At 36.6% G+C, this 25,945-nt stretch overlaps 1 protein-coding gene across 3 annotated transcripts in view; it reads left to right on the forward strand.

Annotated features, from left to right (window-relative positions):
* LOC105475841 (neuropeptide S receptor 1) overlaps window positions 1-25,945 on the forward strand; it is a 232,641-nt gene that overhangs the window by 147,497 nt on the left and 59,199 nt on the right. For all 3 annotated transcript variants that reach the window (XM_071095023.1, XM_011731389.2, XM_071095024.1), the window contains exon 4: window positions 18,439-18,532. In XM_071095023.1, coding sequence (XP_070951124.1) covers window positions 18,439-18,532 — 94 coding nt within the window. The remainder of the gene's footprint in view (window positions 1-18,438; window positions 18,533-25,945) is intronic.

A 25,945-nucleotide genomic window follows, 5' to 3' on the forward strand; every position in this document is an offset into this window, starting at 1 on the left:
TTGAAGCATCCAAGGAACATTCTGCAGGATAATCATAGAGTAAACCACAAAACAAGTCACAACAAAATTAAGATTGAAATATATAAATTACTTTTTTCAAAAACAGTGATATGAAACTAGTAATCAATAATAGAAGGAATTTCAAAAATGTTACAAACATGTGAAAATTAAACAACATACTCCTAAACAATCAATGGATCAAAGAAGAAATTAAAAGCAAAATTTTAAAATATCTTAAGATAAACGAAAATGAAAACACATCCTAATGAAGCTTATGGGATGCAACAAAAGCAGATCTAAGAGGGGAGTTTATAACAATAAATACCTACATCAAACAAAAGATTTAAAATAAATAACCTAATGTTACAACTTAAGTAACTAGAAGAAGAATGAAGTAAGTCCTTTAGTAAAAGCACAGAAATAATAACAATTAGAGAAGAAAGAAAACAAATGGAGACTACAAAAACAAAGAGAAGATCAATGAAGAGTTACTTTCAAACCTTTAGCTAGAACAACTAGGAAGAAGAAGAAAACTCAAAATTAGAAATGAAAGCGGAGACATTACAACTGATACCACAGAAACAAAAAGCATCATAAGAGGTGATATGAAAAATTAAATGTCGGCCAGGCCTAGTGGCTCATGCCTGTAATGCCAGCACTTTGGGAGGTCGAGGCAGGCAGATCACCTGAGGTCAGGAGTTCGACACCCTGACCAACATGGAGAAACCTCGTCTCTACTAAAGATACAAAAATTAGCTGGGCATGGTGGCAGGCACCTGTAATCCCAACTACTCAGGAGGCTGAGGCAGGAGAATCACTTGAACCCAGGAGGCGGAGTTTGCAGTGAGCAAAAAAAAAAAAAAAAAAAAGATAACCTAGAAGAAATGGGTAAGTTCCTAGACACACAAAAACTACCAAGACTTTGAGTATTGAAGGAATAGAAAATATGAACAAACCAACACTAAGGAGGTTTAATCAGTAATAAAATATTTCCATTCCAAGAAAAGACCGGGATCAGATGGCTTCACTGCAAAATTCTACCAAACACTTAGAGAACAACTAATAGCAATCTTTCTCAAAGTCTTCCCCCAAAAAAGTGAAAACAAGTGTTTACTTCCATACTCATTTTACAAGGTCAGCATTACTCTGGTAACAAAGTCAGACAAGATACTATGAGAAAATTACAGGGCAATAACCCTGATGAGCATAGGTTTAAAAATCCTCAACAAAATACTAACGAACATATTTCAATAGCACATTTAAAGTATTATTCACCATAATTAAGTGTAATTCATTGCTGGAATGCAACAATAGTTTAACATACACAAATTAATAAATGTGACATACTACATTAACAAAATGAAGGATAAAAGGCATATGATCATCTCAATAGAAGCAGAAAAAGATCATGTCAAAATTCAACATCTTTTTGTGGTAAAAATGCTCAACAAATTAGGTACAGAAGAGAAGCACTTCAACAAATAAAGACCATGTATGACAAGTCCGCTGGTAACATCACAGTCAACAGGGATAAACTAAAAGTTTTTCTTCTAAGATCAGGAACAAGATAAGAATGCTCACTATCACAACTTCTATCCAACATGGTACTGGAAGTTCTAGCCAGAGAAGTAAGGTAAGAAAAAAAAAAAAAGAAAAGAAAAAGAAAGGCATTCACATCAGAAAGGACAAACTTAAACTTTCTATTTGAAGATGACCTGATCTTACATACATATATATATAATATTATATATATATACACACATACACAAAACACTAAACACCACCAAAAAACCATGAAAACTAACAAATGAATTTACTATAATTGCAGGATACAAAATCAACATGCAAAGTCAGTAATGTTGCTATACACTAACAATGAACTATCCAAAATATTAGAATCTATTTACAGTAACTCCAAAAAGAATAAAATACCTAGAAATGAAGTTAACTAAGGAGGTGATAGACTTATACATAAAAAACTAAAATACATTGATGAAAGAAATTAAACAAGACAAAAATTGGAAAAGCATCCTGTTTTCATAAATATACAGACTTAATACTTTTAAAGTGTCTATAAATCAAAGCTATCTACAGATTCAATGCATTCCCTATCAAAATCCCAACAACATGTTTGACAGAAATTGAAAAAAATTCAAAAATTCAAATTAAATCACAAAAGTCCCAGAATTGTCAATGTTAATTTGAGAAAGAACAAAGCTCAAGGCATCACACTTCCTGCTTACAAAATATATTGTGAAGCTACAGTAAACGAAACAGTGTTGTACTGGCATGAAGACAGACATACAGACGGATGAAACAGAATAAAGAAGCCAGAAATAAATCCATATATGTATGGTCCACTGATCTTCAACAGTGGTGCCAAAAACAAACAATGGAGAAAGGATGGTCTCCTCAACAAGGTGTTGGAAAACTGGACATCTACAAGAAAAGAGTGAAATTTAACCCTTAACTTATATAATACAGAAAAAAATAAACTCAAAACGGATTAAAGACTTACATGTAAGACCTTAAACTATAAAATTTCTAGATAAAAACAGGGGAAACGTTCTTTGACATTTCTCTTGGCAGTGATTTTTTTGGATAAGACACCAAAAGCTCAAGAAACAAAACCACAAATAGACAAATGGGACAATATTAAACTAAATAACTCCGGTGCAATAAGGGAAACAATGAATCAAATGAAAAGGTGACCTATGGAATGGGAGTAAATACTTACAAATCATACATATGATAAAGAGTTAATATCCAAAATATGTTAGAAACATCTAGAACTCAATTTAAAAAACAGTACCAGGCGGCCGGGCGAGGTGACTCACGCCTGTAAATCCCAGCAGTCTGGGAGGCCGAGGCGGGCAGATCACGAGGTGAGGAGATCGAGAGCATGGTAAAACCCTGTCTCTACTAAAAATACAAAAAATTAGCTGGGCACGGTGGCGGGCGCCTGTAGTCCCAGCTACTCGGGAGGCTGAGGCAAGAGAATGGCATGAACCCGGGAGGTGAAGCTTGCAGTAAGCCGAGACCATGCCACTGCACTCCAACCTGGGTGACAGAACAAGACTCCATCTCAACAAAAAAAAAAAAAAAAAAAAAGTACCAGGCATGGTGGCTCACACATGTAATCCTAGTACTTTGGGAGGTTGAGGCTGGTGAATGGCTTGAGCCCAGGTGTTCAAGACCAGCCAGGGAAACATCGAAAAACCCTATCTCTAAAAAAAAAAAAAAATACATATATATGTGTGTGTGTGTATATATACATATGTATGTGTGTGTGTACATGTGTGTGTGTGTGTGTGTGTGTATATATATATTAGCCAGGCATGGTGCGTGTGTGTCTGTAGTCCCAGTTACTCAGGATGCTGAGGTGATAGGATTGCTTGAACCCGGGGCTTGTCAAGGCTACAGTGAGCCATGACGGTACCATTGTACTCCAGCTTGGGCAACAGAGAGAGATCCTGTCTCAAAACAAACAAACAAACAAAAACATAGGTTGTGTGCAGTGGCTCATGCTTTTAATACCAGCACCTTGGGAAGTCAAAGCAGGAGGATCACTTGAGACCAGGAGTTTGAGACCAGCTTGGGAAACATAGCAAGACCCTGTCTCTACAAAAAGTAAAAATAAAAATAAATAACTAGGCATATTGGCATGGGCTAGTAGTTCTAGCTACATGGGAGGCTCAAGTGAGAGGATTGCTTGAGACCAGGAGTTCAAGACCAGCCTGGGCAACATAGCGAGACCCTATCTAGGTAAAAAAAAGCACAGGCAACAAAAGTAAAAATATACAAATGGGATTGCAGGAAACTACAGATCTTCTGCACAGCAAAACAACTATCAACCGAGTAAAGATACAGTTTACGGAATGGGAGAATATACTGGCAAACTAAGCATCTGATGAGGAGTTAATATCCAGAATATATGAGAAACTCAAACAACTCAATAGCAAAAAGTAAAAAATAAACCCAATCCAAAAAAATGGGCAAATGACCTGAATAGACATTTCTCAAAAAATATATATACAAAAGAAGACATACAAATGGGCAACATGTATATGAAAATACGCTTAACATCCCTAGTCATCAGGGAAATACAAAACAAAACCACAGTAAGATGCCACCTCACTCTAGTTAGAATGTCTACTGCAGAAAGACAAATGATAACAAGTGTTGGCAAGGATGTGGAGAAAGGAAACCCTTACATATTGTTGATGGGAATGTAAATTAGAAAGTCACTATAAAAACAGCATGGAAGTTCCTGGGAAAATTAAAAATTGAACTACCATATGATCCAGCAATTCCACTAATGGGTATAAACCCAAAAGTAATGAAATCAGTATGTCAAAGAGACATCTGCTGTCCTGTGTTTTTTGCAGCACTATTCATAACAGCCAAGATATGGCAACAACCTGTGTCTATCAATGGATGAATGAATTTAAAAATTGTGGTATATACATAATATGCAATACTATTCATTCATAAAAAAAGAAAGGAAGTGTTTCATCTGTGACAACATAGATGAACCTGGAAAACATTGTGTTAAGTGAAATAAGCTAAGCACAGAAAGACCACTACTGCATGATTTCACTTATATGCAGAATCTTAAAAAGTTGATCTCATAGAAGCTGAGAGTAGAATGGTGGTTACCAAAAGCTGGTGAGGGTAAGCGAAAGAGGGTATGGGAGAACACTGATCAATGAGTACAATGTTAAAGTTAAATAGAGGAATAGGTTCTAGTGTTTTATTGCACATCAGGGTGAATATAAATAACAATAGTGTATTATATATTTCAAAATAACCAGAAGAGAGTATTTTAAATGTTCTCACCACAAAGAAATGATAAATGTTTAAGATGATGGATATTCTAATTACTCTGATTTGAGCATTACATAATATACACATGTATCAAAACATCATATTGTACCACATAAATATGTACAATTATTATGGCTCAATTAAAAATAAAATAAGATTTTAGAAAGGTTAAGAAAGGAGTATTATGAACAATCTTATGCTCACAGATTTTATAACCTAGTTAAGATGGACCAATTCCTTGAAAGATACAGTCTACTATAACTCATACAGGGAGAAATAGGCAATCTAAATACTGTTAATTGTATTAAAGGAATTAATTATTGAATAAACTTCCAAAACAGAAAGCATCAAACCCAGATGGGTTCACTGGAGTATTCTACCAAACATTTAGGAAAAAAAAAAAACTACACAAAGTCTCTACAATTGTAGAGAATATAGAAGCAGAGGCAATATTTTCTAATTCATTGTATAAAGTCAGCATTATACTAATACCAAAACCAGACAAAAATATTGCAAGAAAAAAACACACATCAATATATCTGATGGATATAGATGCAAAATTTCTCAACAAATATTAGCAAGTTAATCCAACAATTTATAAAAATAATTATGCATTTGAGATAAGCCTGGGCAACATAGCAAGACCCTGTAACTACAATAAATACAAAAATTGCCAAGCATGGTGGCGCAGACCTGTACTCATAGCTACTTGGGAGGCTGAGGCAGAAGGATTATTTGAGCCCAGGGGTTAGAGGCTACAGTGAGCTATGATTGTGCCACTGCACTCCAGCCTGGGTGACAGAGTGAGACCCTATCTCTTAAAAAAAGAAAAAAGAATTATACACCACAAACAAGTAAGGCTTATCCCAAAAAAGTAAGACTGGTTCAACACTGGATATCAGTTAATGTAACCCATTATATCAATAGGCTAAAGAAGAAAAGTCACAAGATTATATCAACAGATTTTTAAAAAGTGTTTAACAAAATACAACACCTATTCATGATTTAAAAAAAAAATTCAGTAAACTAGGAATAGAAAGTAACTTCCTCAACTTGAAAAATAACATCTACAAAAGAGCCTTCATCTGACATCATATTTAATAGTGAGAAACTATGAGCTTTCTTCCTAAGATCATGAACAAAACAAGGATTTCCCTCTCATATTCCTTTTCAACATTGTATAGTAAGTCCTAGCTAGTGCAATGAGACAATAAAGGAAATAAAAGATATACTAATTGGAGGAGAAAAATAAAATGTTGCAGATAACATGATTATCTATGCAGAAAATCCAAAATAGTTGACCAAAAAAACTCTCCCAGAGCTAATAGGCAATTAAAGCAAGATTACAGAATATGTTAATATACAAAAGTTCATTGCCTTCCTATATAACAGCAATAAACAAGTATAATTTGATATTAAAAAACAATATTACTGCATTAGCACCCACTAAAATGAAACAATTAGGTATAAATTTAATAAAATATGTACAAGATCTATACAAGGAAAACTATAAAACTTGAATGAAAGTAATCGAAGAAAAACTAAATAAACAGTTATTCCATGTATACATAGGAAGATTCAATATTGTCAAGGTGTCAGATCTTCTCAACTTACTCTATAGATTCAACACAGTCCCAGTCAGTAACCCAGCAAGTTATTTTGTGGATATCAACAAACTGATTCTAAACTTTACATGAAAGACAAAAGATGCAGAATGGTCAGCATAATATTGAAGGTGAAGAGCAAATTTGAAGGACTGATACTTCCCAAAGTCAATATTTACTATAAAGCTACAGTAATTAAGACAGTGTGTTATTAGTGAAAGAACAAATAGGTCAATGAAACAGAATAGCAAGCCCAGAAATAGACGGGCATAAATATAGTTGACTGATATTTACAAAAAAGCAAAATACAATGGAGAAAAGGTCATAATTTTAACAAATGGTGCTGAAAGAAGAAGATATCCACACACATAATAATAAATCTAAACACAGATCTTATATCTATGACAAAAACGAACACAAAAGAAAACCTACATGACCTTGAGTATGGTGATGACTTTTTAGATACAACATCAAAGGCATGATCCATGAAAAAAAGAACTGATAAGCTGTAATTTATTAAAATTAAAATTAAAATTTCTGCTCTGCAAAAGGCAAATGAGAAGCAAACCACAGATTAAAGAGAACATACTTGCAAAACGCATATCTGATAAAAGATTGTTATTCAAAATATACAGAAGAGCTGCTAAAGCACAATAGGCAAATGAACAATCTGATTTTAAAATGGACAAAAGAACAGACAACTCACCAAAAAATTATACAAAAGTCAAATAAGTAAATGAAAAGATGCTCATATACTTGTGAACATCTTTGTTATTAGGGAATTGCAAACTAAAACAACAATGATATAGCACTGCACATTTATTAGAATAATCAAAATCTAAAACATTAACAACACAAAATGCTATTGAGAATGTGAAGCAACAGGAACTTTCACTCATTACTAGTGGGAATACAAAATAGCACAGCCACTTTAGCGACAGTTTAGTGGTTTATTCCAAAATTATAGTCTTACCATGCATTCCAACAATTGTGCTCCTCGGTATTTACCCAAATAAGTTGAAAACACACATTCCCACCAAAACCTGCATACAAATGTTTATAGCATGTTTATTCATGTTTTCCAAACTTGGAAGCAACCAAGATGTCCTTTGGTAGGTAAATGGAGAAATAAGCTGTGGTACAACCATACAATGAAATACTGTTCAGTGCTAAAAAGAAACGAGCTGTCAAGCTTCTTTAAAGTTTACGTGTCTCATGCAAAGACATGGAAGAACCTTAAATGCATATTAGTAAGTAAAAGTGACAGTCTGAGAAGCTATATACTGTAGATTCCAACTTTATGACATTCTGGAAAAGGCAAAACTCTGGAGAAAGTGAAAACATTAGTGGTTGCCAGGGGTTGGGGAGAGGGAGGCAGAGCACACAGTGGGAACAAGGGGCAGTAGAACTACTCTGTAAGATACTATAACGGTGGACACATGTCTATACATTTATCAAAATATGATGTATAACACCAAGAGTGGATCCTAATGTAAACTATGAACTTTGGGTGATAATGATGTATCAGTGTAGGTTCATCCACTATAACAAACATACCACTCTTGCATGGAAGCATGATGGTGTGTATGGGGGGCATACACAAAGTGGGTTTATGGGAAATCTGTGCCTTCTGCTCAATTATGTTATTAACCTAAAAGTGTTCTAATAATAAAATTTACTTTTAGAAATATAATAGAATTCCCAGGAACTGTGGGACAATTACACAAAGTGTAGCAGACACACATAACAGAAATACCAAAAAAAGAAAAGAGCAGAAGTATTTGAAGCAATAATAGATGAAAAATTTTCAAAATTAATGGCAAACACCAATCCACAGATCCAGGAAGCTCAGAGAACACCAAAGCAAAATAAATGTCACAAAAAATGTACCTCTAGGCATATCATATTCAAACTGCAGAAAACCAAAAACAAAGATAGATAAAATCCTGACAGAAGTTGAGGGGGGAACTTACCTATAAATAAACAACAGTAAGAATTTCCTCTGACTTATCAGAAATCAGGCAAGTAAGAAGAAAGTATAATAAAATATTTAAAGAGCGAAAAGAATAAAAATCCCCCGGACCTAGAATTCTCTATCAGGTGAAATTATTCTTCAAAAGTGAAGAAGAAATAAAAACTTTCTCAGACATACAAAAATAGGAAATTTCTCATAAGTAAACTTTTCTTACAAAAAATGCTAAAAGAAGTTCTTCAGATAAAGGGAAAAATGATACAATAACAAACACAAATCAATATAAAGAAAGGAAGAGCAATCGAGAAGGAATAAATGAAGGAAAAACAAAAGCTACTTTTCTTACTCTTAATTGACCTGTAAACAGCTGCTCAACACAAAAATAGCAATAATGCATTGGTAATCATACTTATGGATAAGTGAACCGAATGACAATATTAAAAGAGATGCAGCCCAGGTGTCGTGGCCCATGCCTGTAATCCCAGAATTTTGGGAGGCCAAGTCAGGCGGATCACTTGAGGTCTGGAGTTCGTGACCAGCCTGGCCAACATGGTGAAACCCTGTGTCCACTAAAAATACAAAAATAGGCCAGACATGGTGGCACGCACCTGTAATCCCAGCTATTTGGGAGGCTGAGGCAGGAGAACTGCTTGAACCCGGAAGGTGAAGGTTGCAGTGATCCGAGATCGCACCACTGCACTCCAGCCTGGATAACAGAGTGAGACTCTGTCTCAAAAAACAAAAATTAAAAAAAAAAGGGAAAGGGGTGTAGGGGGGTGGGGTGAATGCAAAGAGAAATACAATTTAGCTAAACAGCCATCAGTTAAAATGAACTGAACTATTAATTAAATGGATCTAATTGGCATGTATAGAATACTTCATCCAGTAATAGGAGACTATATCTTCTTGTCAAACTTATATGGGATTTCCATCAAGAGAAACTGATATATTATATGGGCCATAAAACACATTTTAACAATGTAAAAAAAATAGAAATTACACAAAGTATACTCTCAGACCATACAAAATAGAACTAAAAATCAGTAACAGAAGGATAGCTGAAAATTTTCAAACTGTTTGGAGATTGAACAACACACTTCTAAGTAACATGTGAATTGAAGAAGATATCTCAAGAAATATTTTGAAATAAATGAAAATATAACATCATAGTTTGTAGGATGCAGTGAAAGCAGTTCTTTGAGGGAAATTTATAACACTGAATGGATATATTAGAAAAGAAAAAATATGTGATATTAATAATCTAATCTTATGCCTTAGGAAACTAGAGAAAGAAAAGAAATGTAAGCCTAAAGCAAGCAGAATAAAAGAAATGATAAAAGTTAGAGCATAAATTATTAAATTGAAGTAGATTTTTTTTTTTTTTTTGAGATGGAGTCTTGCTCTGTCGTCCAGGCTGGAGTGCAGTGGCGCGATCTCAGCTCACTGCAAGCTCCGCCTCCCGGGTTATGCCATTCTCCTGCCTCAGCCTCCTGAGTAGCTGGGACTACAGGCGCCCGCCACCATGCCCAGCTAATTTTTTGTATTTTCAGTAGAGACGGGGTTTCACCGTGTTAGCCAGGATGGTCTCGATCTCCTGACCTCGTGATATGCCCGCCTCAGCCTCCCAAAGTGCTGGGATTACAGGCGTGAGCCACCGCGCCCAGCCTGAAGTAGATTTTAAATTTTCTCTGCAGAATAAGTATGTGAGGTAATGAATATGTTAATTGGCTTAACTGAGTCATTCCACATGTGTACATATATTAACACATCATGTTATACTCCATAAACGTATACTATTTTGTTTTTCAATTAAAAAATTAATTAAAATCAGAAAAAAATAATTATTAAATTTAAAACAGGAATTCAGTACTGAAAATCAATGAAACCAAAAGCTGTTTCTTTTAAAAGATAATAAAATTGATAAATTTCTAGCCAGGATAATCAAGAAAACAAGAGGGAAGCCATGAATTACTAACATCAGAAATGAAAGAGGGGTCATCACTACTGATTCTGTGGACATTAAAAGAATGATAAATAAATATTATAAACAACTCTATGCCCACAAATTTGATAGCTTAGATGAAATGAACCTACTCCTTGAAAAGCACAATCTGCCAAAACTCACATAAAGAGAAATAATTTTAATAGGTCTATATTTACTAAAGAAACTGAATTAATAATTAATAATCTTCCACAAAAGAAAACACCAGGCCCAGATGGGTTCATTACTGAATTCTTTCAATCATTTAAGAAAAAAGCGATAATAATTATCTGCAGTCTTCTCTAGAAAACAGATGAAAAGGGAACCGTTCCTAACTCATACACTTGCTGACTTGTTCCATGAGGCCAGAATTGCCCTAATTCTAAAACCAATGACATTAAAAAAAAGGAAAGCTACAGAACAATATCCCTGATGAACATAAATGCAAAAATTCTCAACAAATATTAGCAACTTAAATTTTTATTTAAAGGTATAATCATGTATAGAAAGAATTATAGTCCATGGCCAAGTGAGATTTATTCCAGGCATGAAAATCTGGTTAAATATTTAAAAATCAATTAATGTAACCTACCACACAAACAAGATAAAGAAGGAAAATTATGTGATTTTTCCATCAATGGACACAGGAAAAGCATTTAACAAAATTCAACATCCATTTATAATAAAAACTGAGCAAATTGGAAATAAAGAGAAACTGCCTCAACTTGATTAACAGCATTTACAAAAACCGTATAGTTAACCTCATATTTAATGGTGAGAAATTAGGTGCTTTTGTCCTAAGACTGGGAAAAAGGTAAAGATGTCCTCTCTCGCCACTCTCATTCAACACTGAACTAGATGTCTTAGATAATTTAACAGGACAAGAAAAGGAAATAAAAAGCTTATACATTGGAAAAGATGAAATAAAAATGTCTTTGTTAATAAATTCCTAATTGTCTACGTCAAAACCTGAAAGAATAGACCAAAAAAAAAAAAAAAAAAAAGAAAGAAAGAAAGAAAGAAACTTCTGGACCTAGTAGGCAAAAATGGCAACACTGCAGAATAGAAGGTTGACATACAAAAGTCAGTTGTTTTTTCCAGCAATTACCAAGTTGAGATTGAAATTAAAAACACAATACCATTTATATGAACACCAAAAAATGAAACTTAGGTGTAAATCTAACAAAATACATACAAGATCTATTGAAGACGACTACAAAACTGATGGACAAAAAGCAAATATCTAAATAAATGAAGAGATGTTCCATGTTCATGAATAGGAAGACTTAATATTGTTAAGATGTTTATTCTGCCCAACATAATCTATAAATTCAATACAATTCCAATCAAAGTCCCAACAAGATATTTTATGGATATAGACAAACTCTAAAATCACATGGAAAGGCAAAAGACACATAAAAACCAATGCAATAATAAAGAAAAGGAGCAAGTTTGAACAACCAACACTACCTGATTTTAAGACTTACTATAAAGCTTCATAATCAATACAGCATGGTATTGGTAAAAGAATTGACAAGTAGATCAATGAAACAGAACAGAGAGCCCAGAAATAGACATACAAAAAGATAGTCAACTAGTCTTTGATGAAGGCACAAAAGCATTGAGGGACAGCCTTTTCAAGAATGGTTGTCTTACTTGAAAGAGTAGCTGAATATCCACATGCAAAAAAATAAAAAATAAAAAAATAAAAAATAAACTTCACATAAACCTTAACTCAGTTTAGATTATAGATATAATATAATGCTCAATACTATTACATAAAACTACTAGAAGATAACATAGGAGAAGATTTAAGGGAACTAGCATTTGTCAATGAGTTTTTAGATACAATACCAGGAACATAACCCATGAAAAATGATTGAAATGTTGGATGTTATGAAAATTTTAAATTTTGCAAAGGACACTGTTTAAGAGAATGAAAAGCCAATCCTCAGAATGGGAGAAAATATCTGCAGAATATATATTTCATAAAGGATTTATATCCAAATATGTACAAAGAACTCTTAAAACTCAACAATAAGAAAACAAACAACTGATTTCAAAAATGGGCAAAAGATCTGAATAAACACTTCACCAAGAAGATGGTAAGTAAATATAGAGAAAGAAGTTCAAAATCATATGCCATTATGGAATTGCAAATTAAAACAACGAGATAACACTACACATCTATTAGATAATCACTAAAATTTAAAAAACTGAAAATACCAATAGATGATGAGGATGAATATTAATAGGAACTTTCATTCATTGCTCCTGGGAATTCAAAATAGTACAGTCACTTTGGAAGATAATTTAGCAGTTTCTCACAGAACTAAACATGGTCTTACCATACAAACCAGCAATTGTAAGGCTAGGTATTTACTCAATTGAGTTGACAACTTATGTCCATACAAGAATGTTTACAGCAGCTTTATTCATAATCACCAAAACCTGGAAGCAAACAAGATGTTTCTCAAAAGCTGAATGGATAAACTGTGGTACATCCATTAAATGGGATATTATTCAGTGATATAACAAAATGCGCTATCCAGCCATGAAAAGACATGGAGGAATCTTTTTTTTTTTTTGAGCCGGAGTCTCGCTCTGTTGCCCAGGCTGGAGTGCAGTGGCCGGATCTCAGCTCACTGCAAGCTCCGCCTCTGGGTTCACGCCATTCTCCTGCCTCAGCCTCCCGAGTAGCTGGGACTACAGGCGCCCGTCACCTCACCCGGCTAGTTTTTTGTATTTTTTTAGTAGAGACGGGGTTTCACCGTGTTAGCCAGGATGGTCTCGATCTCCTGACCTCGTGATCCGCCCGTCTCGGCCTCCCAAAGTGCTGGGATTACAGGCTTGAGCCACCGCGCCGGGCAACATGGAGGAATCTTAAAAGCCCATTGCTAAGTGAAAGAAGCCAGTCTGAAAAAGCTTCATACTAAATGATTCAACTATATTACATTCTCAAAAAGGCAAAACTATAGAAGAGTAAGAAACCAGTGTTGCCAGAGATTTGGAGGAGGAAAGAGATGAATAGATAAAAGATACAACACACGATGGCAATTAACACACGATGGCAAGAATATTCACAAACTTATATGTAACAAGTAACATAACACTAAATATATAATGAAACTGAATGGATTTTTAGGACAGTGAAACTCTTCTGATACATAATGGTGGATACATAACATTATGCAATTGTCAAAACCCCTAGAACTGTCCAACACAGTGAACCTTAATATAAACAATGGACTTTAGTTAATAATATATCCATATTGGTTCATTAGTTTTAACAAATGAACTACAAGATGTTAATGACAAGGAAAAGTATATAGATGGGAGGGAGTCACAGGGAAACTCTCTCTGTTTTTTGCAATTTTTTGTAAATATAAAATTGTTCTGAAAAATAAGTCTATTTTCTTAAAGTCAGTCCAGGGATCCTCCTTTATATGAATCCAATCTGGCATTTTTCTAAGTAAAATTTCTCTGTTTCCAGCATTTAAGTCTCACTTCTCTGTGCAAGATTTTCTTTAGTTTTATATTTCCTAGGTCATTTCTGTCAGAATTAAGGGGTGGGGTAGTGAGAATTCAGACATATGTCCTCGAGCTGCCATCTGTTCTCCGAATGGTATCCCATATGTTGTTGATGTGTAGAGTTTTCATTGTTGACATTTATGAATTGACTATAATTGTACTTTGATTTCCTTCTTGACTCGAGTTAATTATGAGGGTGTTTAAATTTCCAAGTGGTATTTTTTTTTTAAGCATGTTACTAATTTCTGCTTCATTGCTCATTGTTTTAAATATGTGATTTGCGTTAAGTCCTACTTTTTAGAGCTATTGAGAGGGTTTTTTTTTTTTCTTGGTAGTTTAGTATATTGCCAATTTTTGAAATGTCCAGATATTTTACAGTGATGTATATTATTCTTATGTTATGAAGTCTACTTTTTCTCTCTATATATTTTTGTTTATTCTTCTGTAAAACTTTGAACAATTTCATTATATATTTAGTGTTATGTTACTTGTAACATATAAGTTTGTGAATATTCTATTGCCATCATGTGTTGTATCTTTTATCAATATAAACAATCCTTTATCACATGAAATGCTGTTTGCTTTGAATTTAATTTGTCTAATAGCAGTGTTGTAATGAATGCCTTCTTTAATTTTTACTTGCTTGATATACCTTTGGCCATCCCTCTATTTCCACACTTAGATATCTAAGTGATGTGGTTTTAAATTTTTCTCTTTTAAACAGTATATAATTGGACCTTAGGGAAGTTTTAAAACAAGTTATTTTCTTAATGAAAGAGCTTAAGTCATTCACATGTATTGTGACAGATAGTGTTTCGGTTTGGTGTTATTTCAGTTACCTCAGTTTAGTCTTTCTATATTAAAGAGTTTTTGTTTGTTTCTTTTTTGCTATTTACTTGTTTTTTCTTTTTATTTGATTATCAATTGTGGTAGGCTTGCAAAAAGTCCTCCCCACCCCCCACAAAATCCATATTCTAATCCCTGGAACCTGTGATGTTACCTTATATAAGAAAAGGGAACTTTGCAAATGTAATTAAGTTAAAGATCTTAAAACTGGGAGATTATTCTGGTTTATCCCAGTGAGTCACAAATGCAATCACAAGAGGGAGGCAGAAGGGGGCGTGACACACAGACAGAAGAGGAAAAGGCAGAGCTTGGGCTGATATGGTCACAAGCCAAAGACTGTTGGCAGTCACCTGAAGCCAGAACAGGCAAGGAACAGATTCTCCCCTAGAGTCTCTGGAGGAATCATGGCCTTGCCAAACTTTTATTTTTGCCCAGTATAACTGATTTTGGACTTCTGGTCTCCAGAGCTGTGCGAGAATAAATTTATGTTGTTTTAAGCCATCAAGTTTATAGTAATTTGTTATAGCCACCATAGGAAGATGATTAAAATTTCTTCATTTTTATTTCACTCTATCATAGCTTATCTTTAACTTTTAGCTTTAATATATGTCTATCAAGGTAAAAAACAAAAGAGATACCCAAAATACATAACAAAATTGAACATGATGTCTTTTGTACTGTGTCCCTTCACTCAACTCCCTTAAGTTTTTCCTGAAATGTTTCATAATCATATTTATAACTATTTTGTAAGCATTTCATGTGTTTCTAACTTCATTGCTTACCATAGTTGTTATTATTCTATGCTCTTTCCTCTTCTTGAATTTTTATTTTTGATTCAATTCTCAATTAGCTGAAGTATGCCAGGAAGAGTATATAATGTTATATTTTCTTCCTTCTTATATATCTGAGAAAATTGTTCTGTGCCTTGGCACAGAAATTATATTTACAAAGTTCTTGGATCATAATTTTTTTCAAAAGTCTGAACATGTTGTTTTACTATTTTCTGGCATTAAGTTTTGTGGGAAAGAGGCATGATAATTTAAGATGCATTTCCTTCAGGTAACCTTCAATTTTTTTTACCCTGCCTTAAATGCCTGAAGATGGTTGATCTCTGAAATTAAATACTCTTTTGATTGTATCTCAAAGTCGGCATCTTTTTATCAACATTGACTGCTCTTCTGGACACTCTTGTTTGTGGCTTTTCCTTTCGCTCCAGATTCTGAACTGTGCCTGTCACCTCCCTCAAGACAGCTGCAGAGCCCCAAGATCCTTATAACCTTCTCACCATGATGTTCCACCCCACAGGGTTCTGCCATTGTGTGCTTTCTTTTTCATCCTTCTCTGATGCCACCTCCTCTTCTGTTTGTAGCCAGCCTTAATAATTCTAAATTCATGGATCACAGGTAGAAACCCCAGTTTTGTCTAAGTAGACGATCGATTTTTTTTTCTTAAACCTAGTCATTCATTTTTCTCTCTATTTATCACTTTTTCCCAATAAATAATTTTTCCTTATAGTTTTCATGGGAGCCTTCAATTTCTTTTTTTTAACCTTTTTTCTAACTTTTATTTTAAGTTCAGGGGTGCATGTGTAGGTTTGTTACACAGGTAAACTTGTGTCATGAGGGTTTGTTGTACAGATTATTTCATCATCCAGGTATTAAGCTTCATACTCATTAGTCATTTTTCCTGATCCTCTCCCTCCCCGCACCCTACACCCTCCTATAGGCCCCAGTGTGTGTTTTTCCTCTCTGTGTATCATGTGTTCTCATCATTTAGCTTCCACTTATAAGTGAGAATATGCAGTATTTTGTTTTCTGTTCCTGCTGAAGATAACGCCCTCCATCCATGTCCATCCATGTCCCTGCAAAGCACATTATCTCATTCTTTCTTATAAGCCTTGAATTTCTAATCATTCCCCAGAACCTCCTCCCTATGGTGCCTTTCACAACATTAGTGCTGAGATGCATTGTGGAAATAACAAACAATAAAGAACAACAATGTATTTGATTGTCATTTGTCTGATCCAGAGAAAGAACAAAAAGGCATGAATTCAGAACAAAGGTAATTGCCAAGAAGAAAGTGAAGTAAATGCTCTCCGTTAGACTTCAGTCTACAAGTTACTCTCCTACTCCCTCTGGATTTGATCTTAATGTTACAAAGCAGAGATACAGCCAAACTCTTGGTAGAAATGAGGCTCCAAGTTACCTGAAAAATGTCCACCTTGATCATCCCTTCAAATATATTGCATTTAATCACATTCTAAATATGCTCTTCACATAAGAGAAATTAACTTCTTAAATCCCAATTTCCTTTTCTAATTATGCAAAAAAGATTGTACACAGATAATTAAAAGGTGTGGATAAAGTTAATAAAAGAGACAGTGGGAAGGAAGAGGAGACCCAAAGCCTGAGCCTAATGAAGTGGATGAAAAAGGGGAGCTTTCTGATGGTGTCAGTGCTGTTGATGATAAATGATTCAATACCACACATAGGCTCCCTAAAACCGGAACCCTTCTATCATCTCTCAACTCCCACTGATAAAAGACAACTGAACTTTTGTTTCTAATTATTCTGGAATGTCAATTGTGGCAGAAAAAAAATAGTTTAGCTTTAAAAGTCAATTACAAACAAATGTACCATGCAAATGTCAAGGGCTGATCCTGAAATACGGAGTTTCCAAGAGGCCAAGGGAATAAGTGAGCAAGAAAGAACTGGAAGCATTCTCACTCATCATGGCCAGCAGTACAAATTCTAGCACCAGGGACCAAAATCTGCCTCCTGGTGTGGAGATGAAAAGGGAGAGTTCCCTGGTCCATCCATCACAGGACATGGGACAAGGGTATGGCTCTCTGTTCAGCTGCCTCAAGCTCAAACTCCTTATAGGAGGGGAAGCACACAGAAGGGTAGGTGCAGGAGCCAGGGCAAGTGCTTTGAACTCCAGCCCCACAGTAGTGTCTGGGGTGGGTGCCTATGACTCTTGAAGCCGCAGTGTTATAGTGCTGTTTTAACTCTGCTGCCTGCAGATGGCTTAAGTGGTAACCAGCTCAGTACCCTCTTGGTCCTCAGGTCCTTGTCCATAGTCCAGGAAGAGTCAGGTCACACACAGATTTGAAGGATGAATGCAGGAGTTTTATTGAGTGGTGGAGGTGGTTCTCAGTGGGATGGATGGGGAGCTGGAAGGGGGATGGAGTGGGAAGATGATCTTCCCCTGGAGTTTGGCTATCCAGGGCCAATCTCCTCTCTGATTGTCCCCAGCTGAACTCCTCTTGGTGTTCAGACCGTCCTTCTCTTCTTTCCTTCTCTGCCATGCCATTCTGCCATTCGTCTGCTCATCTCCTTCTGGAGCCTGGGATTTGGGGTTTATGTGGGTACAGGATAGGGGCATGTGGCTGGCCAACAGCACTTTTTTGGGCACAAAAACAGGAATACCTGTTCTCATTTAGGACCACTGGTTTCCAGGCTTGAAGGTGGGGTCTTTGCTGAGAAACTGCCCTCTTCCACCCAGTATTTCCCTTTCTCTTGTCCATATAAGAGAGTTATTTCCCTTCCTAACCCAACACTCACTCTTTCTTTGGTTCACCTCTCAGGTTTCTAAATAACACAAGGTGCTATTCTTTCCATTATGTGCATTTCCTCACCTCTTTGAAGTCATGAGCTTCCTCTCATTTCTCTCTTTAGGTTGTGCTGCTCTACGCCTCTACCTACGTCCTGGTGTCCCTCAGCATAGACAGATACCATGCCATCGTCTACCCCATGGAGTTCCTTCAAGGAGGTAAGCTGGCTTGACCAGGTGATCTTTCATAAAGAATTGTCCTTGTGTGAGGGTAGGATTGTTTTCACTAATATTTTACTTTTAGTAATAGTGATCTTCCTCCTCTTTCCCTCTCTTTCTTCTCCTCTCTTCATTTTCTTCTTCCACCTCTTTCCTCATTTCATGGGTCTGATTGTCCAAAAAGATGTATAAAAGAAAACTTAGATGCCTGAAAAATGTTGATGGTTCCCATGGACAGCCCAGAGCCACTAAGGAAGGTGGGTTACTGACCCACTTTGTGACCATTTACCTTGATGCTGCTGCTTCCGTCTTTTTCCTCTAGAGCAGTGTTGACATGCATACCTGTCCAAAAAAACAAACTCTCCCACACTAACTTCTGATTTTCCAGAGACAAACACCTTGTCCTCCTTATCCAAAACCATAGAAATAATCAGAAAGACATTTTAAATTGATCATCGTATTGGTAAAAAAACAACAACAAAAAAGGAAACTCTCCTTGATCCAGAAATGGTGAGGGATCCCTAAGAAAAGGAAGCAGATAGGTCAGGGGGAAGGCTGAGACCACACAGCCTACAAAACTCCCAGGAGATGCTGAAGTGGGATGGGAGGCCTTAAGAGCACTTCCTGAACAGGCTGCATAAATATGGAGTGCAGGAGAGGAACTGAGGCAACTGACAAGGTGATTTTTTAAGTACAACACAGAGGATTAATCACAGCAAGTTTCCCTGGATTTTAATTAATCACAGCAAGTTTCCCTGGCAGAGTGGGGCTCTGGGGAGCAGTAATGCCCTAGAGGAAGGGTGGGTACATATTCACAAGACTAGCTGCCTACTGCTCTGCCCACAATCAGAGACAACTCTCCTCCATACACCCTGAAAGCAAATACAAAGCGAGTGTTTAGCAACCTGTCCTCCCTTCCTCCAGATAACTTTGAAAACTGATAAAGAACCTAACAAAAAATCTTGACCACAAAAATGAGGTGCAATCAAATGTTATTTAAAAAATGACAAAATCCAAACTGTAGAAAACAGATAATACATTTAAAATCTCATTCCACACAATTTGCATCTAGGGAAGCAAATTTAATAGAGGTAGCAGAATTTTAGGATAAATATGATTAACGTCAACAAGGATCTACAAGAAGTGGGGTGAAATAGGGTAATTTCATTTACTATTGACAGGGGTATAAGTAAACACATCTTATTGAAATATAAAATGTGCAGCCCTTTGATATGACTTCCTGGTATGTGCTCTGGAGAAACACCCACATGTGTGCATGTATATATATGTGATATATATCATGGCATTGCCTACAGTAGCAGGAATTCATTGCTAACCTTGGCATGTCTCAGTGGAGGAATGGTTAACTAGTCTATGGAAGAAGTTTCAGTAGCTTATGTTTATTGATTGCATACTAGATGTCATTCATGATTCTGGTTTATACATATTAAATATTTTAATATTCATAATATCTCTGTGAGGTGGGCTCTATTATTATCTGCATTTTACAGGTAAGGCAATTATTGTTCCAAGAGTGAAAGTAATTTGCCCAAGGTCACAGCTAGTAAGTGCAGGAGCAGGATTTGAATCCATACAGTTTGGGTCTAGCTCCAGCACCCTCAAATGCTATATAGCCTGCCTCTCAATGTGGAAGTGGTAGAGCCATGGGCAGTAATACACATCAACATGAACATATCTACATTGTATGCTGAGTGACAAAAACAACATGCACAAAAATCCACGCAGAATGACATTAAAGTCAAAAACTCAAAACAGTGCTAGATACTGTGTACCGAAAGAGAGGAGCAGAAAGAGAGAACACACAAAAGAAAACTCTAGGAAAAATAAACAATTATTTGCAAAAACTCACACCAAACTTGACATCTGACCTCGCTTCTAGTTATGGGAGTTAGACCAGTGGTGTGACCACCACAGGAACTTATATGCAAGGCAGTAATTTTTACATGAAGATAAATGTGTTGTGTGCAATTAAAATTAATTTATTTTGATCATGCTTGTTATGCCTACTGTACAGCATAAGACATATAAGGAACAATACTAAATTGTATACTTAAGAATTTGCTAGGGATCTGTTCCAAGATGGTCGAATAGGAACAGCTCCGGTCTGCAGTTCCCAGCATGATCGATGCAGAAGACAGGTGATTTCTGCATTTCCAACTGAGATACCTGGTTTTTCTCACTGGGACTAGTTGGACAGTGGGTGCAGCCCACAGAGTGTTAGCCAAAGCAGGGCAGGCCATCACCTCACCCGGGAAGCACAAGTGGTGGGGGGATTTCCCTTTCCTAGCCAAGGGAAGCCAGGACAGACTGCACCTGGAAAAACCGGACACTCATGCTAAATACTGCACTTTTCCCAAGGACTTAGCTACTGGCAGACAAGGAGATTCTCTCTCATGCCTGGCTCAGCAGGTCCCATGCCCATGGAGCCTTGCTCACTGCTAGCACAGCAGTCTGAGATCGAACTGTGAGGCAGCAGCCTGGCTGAGGGAGGGGCGTCCACCATTGCTGAGGTATGAGTAGGTAAACAAAGCAGCCAGGAAGCTCAAACTGGGCGGAGCCCACCACAGTTCAGCAAGGCCTACTACCTCTATAGGCTCCACCTCTGTGGGCAGGACATAGCTGAACAAAAGGCAGCAGACAGCTTCTGCAGACTTAAACGTCTCCGTCTGACAGCTCTGAAGAGCACAGTGGTTCTTCCAGCACATTGTTTGAGCTCTGAGAATGGACAGACTGCCTCCTCAAGTGGGTCTCTGACACCTGTGTAGACTAACTGGGAAACACCTCCCAGCAGGGGCCAACAGACACCTCATATAGGCGGGTGCCCCTCTGGGACAAAGCTTCCAGAGGAAGGATCAGCCACCAATATTTGCTGTTCTGCAATATTTGCTGTTCACAGCCTCTGCTGGTGATACCCAGGCAAACAGGGTCTGGAGTGGACCTCCAGGAAACTCTGACAGACCTGCAGCTGAGGGACCTGACTGTTAGAAGAAAAACGAACAAACAGAAAGGAATAGCACCAACATCAACAAAAAGGACATCTACACCAAAACCCCATCTGTAGGTCACCAACATCAAAGATCAAAGGTAGATAAAACCACAACAATGGGAAGAAACCAGAACAGGAAAGCTGAAAATCCTGAAAACCAGAGGGCCTCTTCTCCTCCAAAGGATTGCAGCTCCTCACCAACAATAGAACAAAGCTGGACTGAGAATGACTTTGACGAGTTGACAGAAGTAGGCTTCAGAAGGTCGGTAATAACAAACTTCTCCGAGCTAAAGGAGCATGTTCAAACCCATCGCAAGGAAACTGAAAACCTTCAAAAAAGGTTAGACAAATGGCTAACTAGAATAAACAGTGTAGAGAAGACCTTCAATGACCTGATGGAGCTGAAAACCATGGCACGAGAACTTTGTGATGCATGCACAAGCTTCAATAGCTGATTCAATCAAGTGGAAGAAAGGTTGTCAGTGACTGAAGATCAAATTAATGAAATAAAGTGAGAAGACAAGGTTAGAGAGAAAAGAGAATAAAGAAACAAACAAAGCCTCCAAGAAATATGGGGCTATGTGAAAAGACTAAATCTATGTCTGATTGGTGTACCTGAAAGTGATCAGGAGAATGGAACCAAGTTGGAAAACACCCTTCAGGATAGTATCCAGGAGAACTTCCCCAACCTAGCAAACAAGGCCAATTTTCAAATTCAGGAAATACAGAGAACACCACAAAGATAATCCTCCAGAATAGCAACCCCAAGACACATAATTGTCAGATTCACAAAGGTTAAAATGAAGGAAAAAATGGTAAGGGCAGCCAGAGAGAAAGGTCAGGTTACCCACAAAGGGAAGCCCGTCACACTAACAGCAGATCTCTTGGCAGAAACCCTGCAAGCCAGAAGAGAGTGGGGGCCAACATTCAACATTCTTAAAGAAAAGAATTTTCAACCCAGAATTTCATATCCAGCCAAACTAAGCTTCATAAGTGAAGGAGAAATAAAATTCTTTACAGACAAACAAATGCTGAGAGATTTTGTCACCACCACGCCTGCCTTACAAGAGCTCCTGAAGGAAGCACTAAACATGGAAAGGAACAACCAGTACCAACCACTGCAAAAACATGCCAAATTGGAAAGACCATTGGTGCTAAGAAGAAACTGCATCAATTAATGGGCAAAATAACCAGCTAACATCATAATGACAGGATCAAATTCACACATAACGATATTAACCTTAAATGTAAATGGGCTAAATTAAAAGACACAGACCGGCAAATTGGATAAAGAGTCAAGACCCATCAGTGTGCTGTATTCAGGAGACCCATCTCATGTGCAGAGATACACATAGGCTCAAAATAAAGGGATGTAGGAAGATCTACCATGAAAATGGAAAGCAAAAGAAAAGCAGGGGTTGCAATACTAGTCTCTGATAAAACAGACTTTAAACCAACAAAGATCAAAAGAGACAAAGAAGGCCATTTCATAATGGTAAAAGGATCAATTCAACAAGAAGAGCTAACTAACCTAAATATATATGCACCCAATACAGGAGCACTCAGGTTCACAAAGCAAGTCCTTAGAGACCTACAAAAAGACTTAGACTCCAACACAAGAATAATGGGAGACTTTAACACCCCACTGTCAATATTAGAAAGATCGATGAGACAGAAGTTCACAAGGATATTCAGGACTTGAACTCAGCTCTGCACCAAGCAGACTTAATAGATATCTACAGAAATCTCCACCCCATATCAACAGAATATACATTCTTTTCAGCACCACATCACGCTTATTCTAAAATTGACTGCATAATTGGAAGTAAAGCACTCCTAAGCAAATGTAAAAGAACAGCAATCACAACAACCTGTCTCTTAGACAACAGTGCGATAAATTAGAACTCAGGATTAAGAAACTCACTCAAAACCACACAACTACATGTAAACTGAATAACCCACTCCTGAACGACTACTGGGTAAATAACGAAATGAAGGCAGAAATAAAGATGTTCTTTGAAACCAATAAGAACAAAGATACAATGTACCAGAATCTCTGGGATACATTTAAAGTAGCGTATAGAGGAAAATTTGTAGAAATAAATGCCCATAAGAGAAAGCAGGGAAGTTCTAAAATCGACACCCTAACATCACAATTAAAAGAACTAGAGAAGCAAGAGCAAACACATTCAAAAGCTAGCAGAAGGCAAGAAATAACTAAGATCAGAGAAGAAATGAAGGAGATAGAGATACAAAAAACCCTTCAAAAACTCAATGAATCCAGAAGGTGGTTTTCTTAAAAGATCAACAACATTGATAGACTGCCAGCAAGACTAATAAAGAAGAAAAGAGAATAATCAAACAGACGCAATAAAAAATGATAATGTGGATATCACCACCGATCCCATAGAAATACAAACTACCATCAGAGAATACTATAAACACCTCTATGCAAATAAACTAGAAAATCTAGAAGAAATGGATAAATTCCTGGACACATACACCCTCCCAAGACTAAACCAGGAAGAAGTTGAATCTCTGAATAGACCATTAATAGGCTCCGAAATTGAGGCAATAATTAATAGCCTACCAACCAAAAAAAGTCCAGGACCAGATTGATTCACAACCGAATTGTACCAGAGGTACAAAGAGGAGTTGGTACTATTACTTCTGAACTTATTCCAATCAATAGAAAAAGAGGGAATCCTCCCTAACTCATTTTATGAGGCCAACATCATCCTGATACCAAAGCCTGGCAGACACGCAACAAAAAAAAGAGAATTTTAGACCAATATCCCTGAGGAACATCAATGCAAAAATCCTCAATAAAGTACTGGCAAACAGAATCCAGCAGCACATCAAAAAGCTTATCCACCACGATCAAGTCAGCTTCATCCCTGGGATGCAAGACTGGTTCAACATACACAAATCAATAAATGTAATCCATCACATAAACAGAACCAATGACAAAAACCACATGATTATCTCAATAGATGCAGAAAAGGCTTTTGACAAAATTCAACAGCCCTTCATGCTAAAAACGCTCAATAAATTCGGTATTGATGGAATGTACCTCAAAATAATAAGAGCTATTTATGACAAACCCACAGCCAATATCATACTGAATGGGCAAAAACTGGAAAAATTCCCTTTGAAAACTGGCACAAGACAGGGATGCCCCCTCTCACCACTCCTATTCAACATAGTGTTGGAAGTTCTGGCCAGGGCAATCAGGCAAGAGAAAGAAATAAAGGCTATTCAATTAGGAAAAGAGGAAGTAAAATTGTCCCTGTTTGCAAATGACATGATTGTATATTTAGAAAACCCCATTGTCTCAGCCCAAAATCTCCTTAAGCTGATAAGCAACTTCAGCAAAGTCTCAGGATACAAAATCAACATGCAAAAATTACAAGCATTCCTATACACCAATAACAGACAAATAGAGAGCCAAATTATGAGTGAACTCTGATTCATAATTGCTACAAAGAGAATAAAATACCTAGCAATCCAACTTACAAGGGATGCGAAGGACCTCTTCAAAGAGAACTACAAATCACTGCTCAATGAAATAAAAAAGGACACAAACAAATGGAAGAACATTCCATGCTCATGGATGGGAAGAATCCATATAGTGAAAAGGGCCATATTGCCCAAGGTAATTTATAGATTCAGTGCCATCCTCATCAAGCTACCAATGACTTTCTTCACAGAATTGGAAAAAACTACTTTAAAGTTCATATGGAACCAAAAAAGAGACTGCATGGCCAAGACAATCCTAAGCCAAAAGAACAAAGATGGAGACATCAAGCTACCTGACTTCAAACTATACTACAAGGCCACAGTAACCAAAACAGCATGGTACTGGTACAGAAACAGATATATAGACCAATGCAACAGAACAGAGGCCTCAGAAATAACACCACACATCTACAACCATCTGATCTTTGACAAACCTGACAAAAACAAGAAATAGGGAAAGGATTCCCTATTTAATAAATTGTGCTGGGAAAACTGGCTAGCCATATGTAGAAAGCTGAAACTGGATCCCTTCCTTACACCTTATACAAAAATTAATTCAAGATGGATTAAAGACTTAAATGTTAAACCTAAAACCATAAAAACCCTAGAAGATATCCTAGGCAACACCATTCAGGACATAGGCATGGGCAAGGACTTCATGACTAAAACACCAAAAGCAATGGCAACAAAAGCCAAAATAGACAAATGGGATATAATTAAACTAAAGAGCTTCTGCACAGCAAAAGAAACTACCATCAGAGTGAACAGGCAACCTACAGAATGGGAGACAATTTTTGCAATCTACCCATCTGACAAGGAGTTAATATCCAGAATTTACAAAGAACTCAAACAAATTTACAAGAAAAAACAAACAACCCTATCAAAAA

This window comes from Macaca nemestrina, chromosome 4 (genome assembly GCF_043159975.1).
Source record: "Macaca nemestrina isolate mMacNem1 chromosome 4, mMacNem.hap1, whole genome shotgun sequence".
Taxonomy (NCBI): Eukaryota; Metazoa; Chordata; class Mammalia; order Primates; family Cercopithecidae; genus Macaca; species Macaca nemestrina.